This window comes from Enhydra lutris, unplaced genomic scaffold, assembly GCF_002288905.1.
Source record: "Enhydra lutris kenyoni isolate GAN:26980312 unplaced genomic scaffold, ASM228890v2 scaffoldscaffold1, whole genome shotgun sequence".
Lineage (NCBI taxonomy): Eukaryota > Metazoa > Chordata > Mammalia > Carnivora > Mustelidae > Enhydra > Enhydra lutris.
This window is the reverse complement of record NW_019154085.1, coordinates 44,952,205-44,962,956: the sequence shown is the minus strand read 5'-3', so window position 1 is coordinate 44,962,956 and position 10,752 is coordinate 44,952,205. Positions and strand designations below refer to the sequence as shown.

At 62.0% G+C, this 10,752-nt stretch overlaps 1 protein-coding gene across 1 annotated transcript; it reads right to left on the bottom strand.

Moving 5' to 3' along the window:
• Positions 1-2,313: 2,313 nt before the first annotated feature.
• On the bottom strand, positions 2,314-10,010 carry LOC111142687 (erythroferrone). Its single transcript, XM_022496307.1, has 8 exons — positions 9,816-10,010; positions 7,421-7,543; positions 6,087-6,189; positions 4,721-4,962; positions 4,529-4,637; positions 4,355-4,445; positions 3,534-3,612; positions 2,314-2,412 (listed from the first exon to the last, which is right to left on the bottom strand). The coding sequence occupies exons 1-8, from the start codon at positions 10,008-10,010 to the stop codon at positions 2,314-2,316; spliced, it is 1,041 nt and encodes a 346-aa protein (XP_022352015.1).
• Between the last annotated feature and the right edge of the window lie 742 nt (positions 10,011-10,752).

Below are 10,752 nucleotides of genomic sequence, written 5' to 3'. Positions count from 1 at the left end.
GTCACCCCGTCGCTGTCATTTGTATTTCAGTAAGGTGGCCCTGAGGCCTCTGTAGGGTTTGCCTCAGGATGATGTAAGTTTCTCAGATCTTGCCTGGACACTTCCAGGCAAATGCTTGTGTCCCCGCCCATCCCAGAGCACGCCTTATCACCCCTTCAGCTCCAGAGCCCGGTCCCCGCTGCCAGCACACCCTTCCCCGGAGAGTAGGGCGCGGGTTCCATCCCTGATGTATGGGGGAGCAGGGTGCACCGCTGAAGGCAGGCCCCCAGCATCCCAGAGCTGGAAAATAGGACAGCTGATTCAGTCTGCATCTCCCCACTGCAAACCAGGCACCACTAACTCCCCGAACGCCACTGTCCCAGAGCTGGGGGCAGCTTTAGTGGAGGCTTCCCTGACAAGCCCGCACCACTGTCTTCACGTGGTCTAGCCCCAGCCCCCTGTGCTGGGGGTGGGGGTCACCTTCCACCTCCCCTCCCTGAGTCCCCTGGTCTCCATCCCCAGTAGACTTGGGCGAAGTGATGAAGGTCTTATTTTAAGGTCTGCCCTTTGTCTTTATAACTCTGGATAGTCACATAGCACGAGAATTCTGAAGAACATCTCATCCAGTCAGTTATATATATAAATACATTCCATCTGGTAATATTACACAATAAATATTTCAACAAATTGTGGTATAATACACTTAGGTTAAGAAAAGGGAAGATCTGTGGTTTTTTCAAGGAAAAAATGTCTGAAGGATCTGTGCCTGCTGGGTGCAGAAGGAAATCCAGGGAAGGGTGCGGCCCCCAGCTCTTATCAGACTGCGAGGGGAGGCAGGACCTGGGCTAGCACTTCCCGGTAGGGCGGGTACCATCGCTACTGAGAATCCTGCCGGGCCTGCCAAGGGTACCATGTGGGGCTGCTCTACGTGTGGGGTGTCTGGGCTCCCCCACAGCCAGGAGGGAGCAGGGAGTGGGTTCTTAGTGGAGATGGAAACTGAGGGCCCTGGGGGTCCATCAGACCTGGGCGTGGTCACCTGCTTCTGAGGCCATCCGGATAGTCCAGGTGACTCCAGCCACTGCCGTCTTCTCTTCAGGCCTGACCACACCTTGTGGTACAAGATCCCTGCAGCCACGTGGGGGTTGGGTGGGGTTGGGTGGGGACCCCTACACCTTGGAAGAAACCTGCACGCAGATGCCCATGTCCCTCCACAGGTCCTATCACTGCTTCAGCATCACGGTGGACTTGGGACCCAGGTCTTAGGGAACCAAGACCAGCTTTCTGGGCATCCTCTCTCGGTCTGTTTGTTCTCCACCTGAGCTCAGGGCCGCATGTGTCCCCAGGTGGGGAAGATGCTTGGAAGAACCTCAGAGCCGGCTAGAGCTCACGGGGCCACAGGTGGGTAGCAGGAGCCGTTGGCTCATGGAAGGCCTCTGCTTTGTCTGTTCAGATGAATGGGCAGGGCCTGCTCGTCTCTAATCTGCAGAGATGTTCTAGGTCTTTCATTTGGTGGGTGGATCCCAGCAGTGAGTCAGAACCTCATAGGGGCTGGGAAGAGGCACCTGTCTAGGAGGAGCGGTGCAGGGCGCTCTGCAAAGGCCATCTGCAAGGTGAACTTAAGCATGGCAGACTCTTACTGTCCCCCATTAGCCCCTTTCCAGTGTCGCTGTGGCGCCCGGGGCTTCTGTGCCAAGGGGCTGTGAGACTCTTGAGTCCTGTGGTCACTGCAGGAAGTCCAGGCCAAAGGCACCATTGGGGAGGGGCAGGTGGGGACCAGGAAGCCCCAGGTAGAGACGAGGGGAGCGATGTGGAGGCTGCTGCGCTGGCCGGCACGCTGTCCCTGGGAGGCCTTCGGACCCCGTGCAGGGCACCCAGGCAGGTGACCAGCCTTTCCCCTCCCTGCTGGCATCCAGCAGTCTACAGGAACACTGGAAAGATGGAAAAGGTGGGGGCCGGGCCAAGGCGAAGAGGCTGAGGCCGTCTGGGCAAGCTGCCTTGTAGGCCAGAAGGGGAACCAGTCTGTAGCGAGGAACAGAGCAAGTCCTCCTGGGCACTGAGCCCCACTAGAAACATTGGCTAAGCAACAGCCCAACAGGGTTCTTCTCCTTTTGAAAGACCGCATCCTGAGATCGCTCCTGGTTCTGTGGCTCCCCGTCTGCATGTCCCCTCCCGAGGCTGCTGGCAGTTGGCCACTTCTGGGCAGACCTACAGGGGCACTCAGTGCAGGCGGCTCCAGGGAGCCTCATCCTGCCTGTGGTCTTGCCACCGAACACTACCCAGAGACCGGACCCCGCTTCCGCTCACTGGGCAAGAGGAAGGGCCTGGTGTGTCCGCTCACACGCCAAGGAGGACAGCGCTGAAGTGGGAGCCGCTGCGCACGGTGAGGGAGGAGCCGCTGGCATTGTCCAGGAAGACCGAGGTGTACTGCCCCGTCTGTGGGGAAGGGCAGGGTCAGCCCAGGCTCTGCCGGCCTGCGGGTACGCCCCCCAGGTGAGCATGCCACCGCCCATGCCCACTTGGCCCCCCAGGGCTCTCAGGGTCAGCAAGATGTTCCAGACGCAAAACAGGTTTATCTGTGGCACATGCTTCTCCAGACTGGGGTGAGGGGGGCCCTTCCCCTCGGCCTGGCCTAAAGCCACTTAGCAGAGCCTACCCGGGCCCGGTACTCCGGCCTGCCTTTTCCGGGGGTGGCCCGCACAGCCACGGGCACGCATTCCCCAGAAGGGCTGAATCGGGGGGCCCGCCCACCTTCTGCCTCTTAGGACCCCAGGTGGGCCACGTGGCCCCAGCAGTACCGGGGACCAGACCCTCGAATGCCTTCTAGTAAGCACAGCCGGCCGGCTCAGGCAGTGGGACTCCGATTCCGCTTGAGCTTGAGCACGTGACTTAACCTCTCTGTGCCTTAGTTCCCTTCTTTTGAAACAGTGGAAACACTGCACGTAAGCTACACTTCAGTAACGTTTTCTTTAAAAAGAAACCTCAAAGCACTGATAATTAGATAATTTCTGCAAAGAGCTTAGAATGGGGCCTGGCAGGGTGCCAGTGAAGGGCCAGGTGAGATTCCGTATGTCTGCACTTAGGTGTTTTCTTGTTTAATAAATCCCTTCTTTACATCTGTTTCTCAATCACTCGCCAAAGGCCCCCCCCCCCCCATGCCAGAAAGAGACGGTCAGGTATGGTTCTGTGTAGAAAGTAGGCCTCCTGCCTCTCACAGTCTCCACAGGCCCAGGGTGTTGGGATGGCAGCCTGAGGGCGTGGAGCCCACATCCGCTCCCTCCTGCCTACACAGAGCGCTTGCCCGCCCTCGGTGCAGGATGATGGGCAGGTCTGAGAACTACATCCTGAGCAGCCGAGCATGGGCCTTGGAGGACCAGCCAGGGTCCTTCCCCTGGGGAAGGGGACCTGGAGGTGGCCCCACTTCATCTGAACCTGGGGGAGGCACCCTCTCCCAGGCCTGGAGTCTGCCGGCACTGCTCCCAGAGACCTGGAGCCCCCACCAACACCCCATCTCTTCCTGGTCACCCCCCAGTCGCACCCAAGCCTGCCCCACGCACCTGCAGGTACAGAACACCATTGACCGAGATGGTGAAGAGCTCACTGCTGCTCTCCAGGCCCATGACGGCCTCCAGGGAGCTGTGGTGGAACAGAAAGAGGATCAGCCCTCACCCCCCAGGCCCCACCAACCTCACCCACTGATCACCCCAGCAACCAACATGGGCCCAGCTGAGGACAGTGCTACAGCTGTCTTGGCCAGGTCTTCTGGTGGAGGGTAGTATCTGAACGGGGTCCTCAAGAGGAGTCAGGAGAGTGTCCACAGGGCCAAAGGGGGTCTACAGGTGCCAGGAAAGGCAAGCTGGGGCCCAGGCCAGGAGCTGGAGCAGGGCCGCATGGGCAGCAGCTGGCACTCAAAGGTGGGTTCAGGCCAATCTGTGAAGGCTTCCTTCCGAATGCAGAGTACAAAGTTTGAACTTCATTCCCTTCTACAGCTGTTGTGGGGTGCCTGCTCTGTGCCTGGGCTCTGCTGGGGGTACTGGGAATTTTCAGGGAGCCCACCACCAGGAGGGGGGTGCATGGCTGCAGTGGTCAGGAAAGGCCTCTCTGAGGAGGAGCCTGTGGGCCTCCCAGCGACAGAGAGTCAGCCCCCTGCAGGGGTGAGGGGAGCCGGAGGCTGGGAAAGGTTGGGTTAAGAACAGGAACACCTCCCCCCTCCCCCTTGCTGGAAAGGGAAGGTCCGCTGGGTACCCAAGCACTGACTGGGAAGCCAGGGAGGAGGTGATGGAGGACGGGGCGTGTCCAAGCCTGACCCGGCGCGGAGGGGGCCACGTGGGGGCGGGTCTGGCGCCGGGGTTCCCACTCCACCCCAGCGCCCACTCACGCGTTGTGCTGGCACCGGGACTGGATGCAGATGAGGAGGCGCAGGCGGTCCCGGGGGCGCGGCGGCCCCCGCCTGGGCTGCTCAGCGATCACTGCAGGGGGAGGAAAGCGGGTGGTCACGGCTGGCGGGGGCCCAAGCACTCTGGGGCGGACCCCCCACCGCCCCGGACCTCACCAGCGTGCAGCGTGGCTGCGAGCGCGTAGAAGCCGGCAACGGGCGCCGTGTACTGGCCGCTGGTCAGGTTCAGGCCGGGGCCGCGGCGGAAGGCGCCCTGGGCGTCGGGCTGCGGGACCCACAGAGGTCAGCCAGGGCCCACCCGCCGCCCCCTGCCCGCACCCCACCCCCCGCCCTCCTGCCCAGACTCACCAAGTAGTAGCCGCCAAGTTCGTGCAGTGCGCGCCGCTCCACCGATGCGTCCCGGCGCAGGCGGCCGTGGAAGGCGGCCTCGACGCGCGGCGCCCGCGGGCCCGAACCCAGGGGTGCGGCCACCAGCGCCAGCACGCTCGCGTCTCCCGCCGCCTCCTCGTCCTCCCGGATGGTGGCTGTGCCCTCGGGGGCGCCATGCGTGCAGGGCTCGGGCTCCATGCGCTCACGCTGCCTCACCGCACCTGGCACAGAGCGAGCAGTGGCTGCGCCCACCTGCCCGCCCCTCCTCTGGATCGGAACCCGCCTTCTGGAACCCTGGGATCCCGCTGCCCGACACCCGACCAACTGGGGCTTCCTGAGCCTGCGGCTGCTCCTGCTTCCCTTCAAGCTTTGGCTACCAGGGAGCTCGCGGCCCAGTGCCCTGGTTCTCCTGCCTCCCCTTGCCATCCCACCCACGTGTCCCCCTCACACTGCTGTTTTCTCTGCTTACAGTATTACTGTACCCAGAATGCGGTCCTATAAGCAGCCCCATTCACTTTTGCAAGGAAGCTGGGTGTAAGTAAGTATGGCCGTGTTGCTGGAAATAACATGGAGATCCTTCAGTCTCCAAAGCTTGTGTATTTAAATAAACAGTTCGTGGAAGGGGGGAAAGGCTCTAATAGTTCCCATGATAAAGCGAACTCTAGTAAATACAATGAGCCATGGCTGGGCAGCTGGCCTCGCACAGGGTCATCTCCTGGACAGGACACTTCAGCTGTGCTTGCCCTCCCTCTGCTGCCTCCAGCTCAGCGGCCACAGCCTGGGCTGCACCTGCGCTGCCCACTACACCATCCTTCCTGCCTCCCACCCCCCCCCACCCCGTGGGGGCTCTTGAGACCACTGAGACTGCCACAGACACAGGCAGGGACACAGGGGATCCAGGGGAAGAAGCTGGGGTCTCAGTTGTGGGGCCCATGTCACCTGGGGTGAGTCTGAAATCCCCATGGTTTCTTTGTGATCTGAGAAGCACTTTGCAAGGTTAAGGACCTCTGATCCCTCCCTGACATCCTCACTTGGTGGAGGTTGGGTACAGGTGTCCCGGCCTTGGCTGGGCTCACCTGACTCCCAGAGGAACAGTGGGTCCTGGTCCCCAAGCACCCACTGAACACCCAATGGCCAGTCCACCTTCTCTGCGAAGCCCCAACCTTACCACACTCCTGCCAACACCTGCCTCTGCCCCTTGGCCTCACCCGCATCCGCTGTGGGCTCCTGAGCCCAGCACGGAGCAGGGGCCTCCTTGAATCCTGGCCGACATGGGGACATCTAGCTGTCTCGGCTCCTCCAGGAACCCCTCCTCCAGCCACCCGCACAGGGGCACTGCCCCTACCTCTCAGCAGCAGCTGGAACTCCTTCAGCAGCACCTCAGGTGGGATGATGGGGCCAGGGGGGCCCTGGGGACCGGGGGGACCTGGGGGTCCCGGCAGGCCAAGCTGAAAAGGAATAAGGAACTTCATCAGTGAGGCTATCTAGCAGGGAGGTGGGGGACTGTGGGCACCGTCTGCAAGCTCTTGCCACTAAGAAGCAGGCAAACAGGGATCCTGCTTTGACCTGTGAGGTTGAGGTCAGCTCCTGGGCCTCAGACTCCCCAAGAAGGCAGCAAGGCTCCGCTTTGAAAGCCACTGGCCCTGAGTGTGAGGACTGCGTTGTGCTGGAAGCCCAGGGCTGACTGGGGCGGTGGGGCCTCTGGGGGGTGGGGCTCCCAGCAGGCAAGAGCACCACATGGGGACACAGAGGGGTCCCTGGATGGAGGGCAAGAGGGAGGTTAGCCAACCTCAGTGGGTTCTCTGTGCCTGGCCCCGTGTCGGGGCCTGGGACCCTCAGGGAGCCCACCCTCGGCTGGGATGGAACCCCAACACAGGAGCAAGTCAGTCCCCTGCAAGGAAGGGCACAGGGGAGCCCCAGCCTAGCCGGGGGTGGGGCCAGTGGCTCCAAGGGTGGCAGTGAGGCGAGGTCATGGTGACAGCCCAGCGGCCTGCCTGTGTCAGGCTCAGAGCCTGGCGCTCCAGTGTTGGGGCCGACCTGGGATAGGGTGAAGCCAGCCCTTGTTGGGAGGGGGGAGCAAAAAGCCCAAGCCCAGTTTGTGAGCAACACAGCCGTGGCCCAGAGCTCCCCACCCCAGGGAACAGGGAGCCATGAGGACCAGGTGTCAGGCTTCTGGCTAGGTTGAATGACAGTGGGAACCCTAAAACAGCCAGGGTCCCTGGACTCCCCATCTCCTGGGAACCAGCTGGTATGTCTGTCACTCCAGCCTGACTGCCGCTCCTCCAGCTCAGTCCCTACTGCCCTGCCAGGCCAGCCTGGGCCTCCCTTGCTAGGATGCAGAGGGAGGAGAAGCGGGGGCGGGGTGGGGGGGAAGGTAACTGATGGGCCTGCCTAGTACAAGAAAACTGATCAGAACAGACCTCAAACTCAGGGTCGCCTGGGCCCCCCAGCTTGGCACTTCCTACACTCTCTGACCCCGGGCCAAAGGGGAAGGTCTGTCCTCACTGGCAAGGCCCAGGGTACACCAGTGGGGCTGGTAAGGGGTGCAAGGGGGTGATGGTGGTGGGCTGGGGGTACAGGGAAGCCCTGCAGGGGGAGGCCCCTTGCTCACCACCCCCCGCCCTGGAAATACACCCACACCCACACACACACATACACAGCTGGGGCTCTTGTACTCACCTTCAGCTTCCTGGCCTTGCCTCTGCTTCCCCTCTTGCCGTTGACGCCTTTGTCACTCTGCCTGATAAAGAGCATCCAGGCATCTCTGGGGTCGAAGCTACGTGCTCCCTCAGCGGTGGGCTCCTGGAACACAGTCAGCCCCCAGGTTGGTTCGCCTTCCCCAGTGGGTGCCCGCCGAACACATGGAATTTGTCCGGACATCACCGAGCCCCTGGTCCTTATCAACAGTGTCACTCAGGGCCCTGTCCTTGTCAACAGCGGTGCCCTCCAAGTCAGCACAGCTCTCCCTCCATGCTTCCCTCCCTTCTGACACGTGGAGGACGGCCAGGCCACACCACTGCCTGGGCGTTGTGCGAGAAGATGACTTTGTGAGTGCAGGAAGATGGAATGCAGAGCTCTGGAGCCCCCTGAGAAGACAGAACCGTGGCACGTGGGCCACCAGGCCTCTGGCGGTCTCTGTCTGTAGGAGCTGCAGTGAACACACCTCCTTGGGAGACTCAGCAGCAGGAAGGGACCACCAGACTCACAAGTGCCAGGGAAGAGACGACTGTGATCATTGGGGCCCCTGTGTGGCCCTCTCTGACGTTCGGGGGATGCCCATTTCAGCCTTCGGGTTAGCCACAGCTTACCCTTCGAGACAGTCGGGGGGCTGGTGGACTACCTCTGCTACGTTATGACTCAAGGGCCCTGCATTGAGTCAGTCAGCTTCTTTGGGACCTCCTAGACAAGGGCGGCGAGGGTTCCCGAATCCATTCTCCCCCACGCTGCATTCTGACCAGTCCCGACACGGAAAATTCCAGGAGGTCTCTTCTAAGCAGAGCCCTTTGGCCCATTAGTTAGTGGGCCTTGGGCAGTCTGGGCCCCAGAAAAGGCCTCCAGCTGGGAAGGAAATCAGCTGGAGGGCGTAGATGAGGTCACAAGCACCACGCAGGCAGCTGATAGAAGGACCCAGGGTTTTCCAGCTGACTGGGACCTTCCGTCGGAGACAGAGCCAGGGGTCTCCTGGCTGCTCTGCAGGGCCAGGCGCCTGCCCTCGGGAGCCAGTGTGCTACGGGAGGCGGGGGGAGGACAGGGCCCTCCACATCAGAGGAGCCTGGGGTTGGACAGAGAAAAGCCTCAGAGTGCCCAGGGCCACCCCACGACCTGCTGGCTGCTGGGCCGTGCCATGTGCTGTCTTGCCAGTTGCTCACTGTGGACACAAGACTAGAGTCCACTTGATGGCCTCACTCTGCCTTCGGCGGGGACATATGCCAGCAGTATTCCACGTGGGCTGGATGGGCATGCCAAGCTGACCGCCCCCCCCAAGCTGGACTCGGACCCCAGTTTGGTCTGGGGGGAGCAGAAACAGGCTGGAGCCATGTCAACCAGGGGACCCCAGCAGACAAGCCTGTGACAGTGTGGGTGGGTGCTGGGCAGCAGCGCTGGCCCCACCGAAATCCCCAGCCTTGAGGGGCTCTCAGAAAGGAGGTGGGGAACCTCTGCTACCACACTGTCCCCCAAAGACAGTCCAAGGGCAGAACCCTTCCTAGAAGCATGGAAGGCCCCTTGCCTCCTGGGGACTCTCCTAACATCTCCCTCCTCCGGAAGGTGTGGCCAGTTGCCTGGGTGGGGTTTGCCTTCCCCGACTCCTGGGGTGGGGAGGAGGACTTGGGACGGGCTCCTCCCAGGGAGCCCACAGGGCTGGCGGCTACCTTCCCCCTCTTCAAAGGAGGTGTCCTTGGTCTTCATGGCTCCAAGTGTCCGCTGAAGCCCAGCTGTGCCCGCAGTACCCCTGAGCATCTCCTGTGACAGCCCTCTCCCCTCCCTGTCTGAGAGGCCCGGCGGGCACTGAGCCTCCTTGGAAGCCCCTGGACCCCCTCTTCCCCCAGCCTGACTCTGCACCACCCTCACGGGAGGGTACGGAGCAGAACGAAAAATCACCCCTTCATGGTCACACGTCACAGGACCCCTTGCTCCCCATACCCGAAGGGAGGCAGTTTTTTGGGTTTGTTTCTGGGACAGAACTTCGCCTAATAGGCTGGGGGGAGGGTGGCCCGACAAACAAGTTCCTTCCAATTTCATGAGAATCAAGTTATTCACATTTTACTCACTTCCCAACTTCCTTCTGCGCCGCCCCCCTCCCCCTGCCCTGGCCACTGGTGCTCTGATGTCCCGGAGCCACCCCCAGAGCGCCAGGGCAAGGCCAACTGGCTGCGCAGAGTGGCAGCGCCCTGAGTCTTCCCCAGCCCCCAAGACAAGTGCTTCTGTCCCCGCTTCGGAAGGGAAGGCCCCCGGGTCAGCCCAGGTCCCTGCCCGCGATGCCACGCCTCCCTCTGCCCTTAGGGCACCCGGACCCCAGGGAGGCGCGGGCTCGGGCTGGGGAAACTGAGGCCCGAGGCGTCCGGGGCGTTCTTACCAGCGTGCGGGCGGGCGGCCCTGTGCGGCTCTCCCCGGGGCCCGCGGGCAGCTCGTTTCCGAGGCCCGGCTCCGGGCGGTTGCGGTCGTCCACGGGCTCGCCGGGCTCCGGGGAGCGGAGGCCGGCGGCGGCGGCCAGCAGGCCCGCACAGAAGAGCAGCAGGCGCGTCCCGGCGTGGCGGCGGGCGGGGGCCATGCGGGCGGCGGGTCCCTCTGGGCTCAGAGCTCGGCGTCTCGGGATCTCTCTCCCGCTCCGCGCCTTATAACGCGCTTGAATCCCCCGCCTCGCCCGTCGCGCGTCACAACTCTGCGCCCTCTGCCGGCGTCGGCGCGAAATGCAGCGGCTGCCAGGGCGCGTGCTCGTGCGTGTGTGTGTGTGCACGCGCACGCGTGTGTATGCCTGCCTGTGGGTGTACGTGTACATATGCGCGCGTGTCTGTGTGTGTGCACGCACGTGTGCGTATGTCTGCCTGTGTACGTATACATATGCGCGCGTGTCTGCCTGTGTGTGTGATCACATGCTCATGCATATGTCTGCCTGTGTACATGTACACAAGTGCGTGTGTCTGCCTCTCTGTGTGTGTGCACACATATGTCTGCCTGTGTGTGTATATGTACATATGTGCGCGTGTCTGCCTCTGTGTGTGTGCGCACGTATGTGTCTGTCTGCCTGTGTGTACGTGTACACACGCACGCGTGCGTGTCTGCCTCTGTGTGAGTGTATTTTGCCTGTGTGTACGTGTACATATGTGCGTGTGTCTGTGTGTGCACGCACGTGTGTGTATGTCTGCCTGTGTGTATGTATACGTGTGCGCTCATGTGTCTGCCTCTGTGTGTGTGATCACACGCTCATGCATATGTCTGCCTGTGTGTGTACGTGTATGCATGCACGCGTGTGTCTGCCTGTGTGTGTTCACACGTGTGTGCGTATGTCTGCC

Excerpts from the sequence above, each read along its gene's own strand:
- LOC111142687 (XM_022496307.1), bottom strand. The coding sequence starts at position 10,010 with ATGGCCCCCGCCCGCCGCCACGCCGGGACGCGCCTGCTGCTCTTCTGT. Across the intron at positions 6,190-7,420 it reads GCAAGGCCAGGAAGCTGAAG|CTTGGCCTGCCGGGACCCCC; the intron begins GTGAGTACAAGA and ends ATTCCTTTTCAG. Across the intron at positions 4,446-4,528 it reads CGCAGCCACGCTGCACGCTG|TGATCGCTGAGCAGCCCAGG; the intron begins GTGAGGTCCGGG and ends CTCCCCCTGCAG.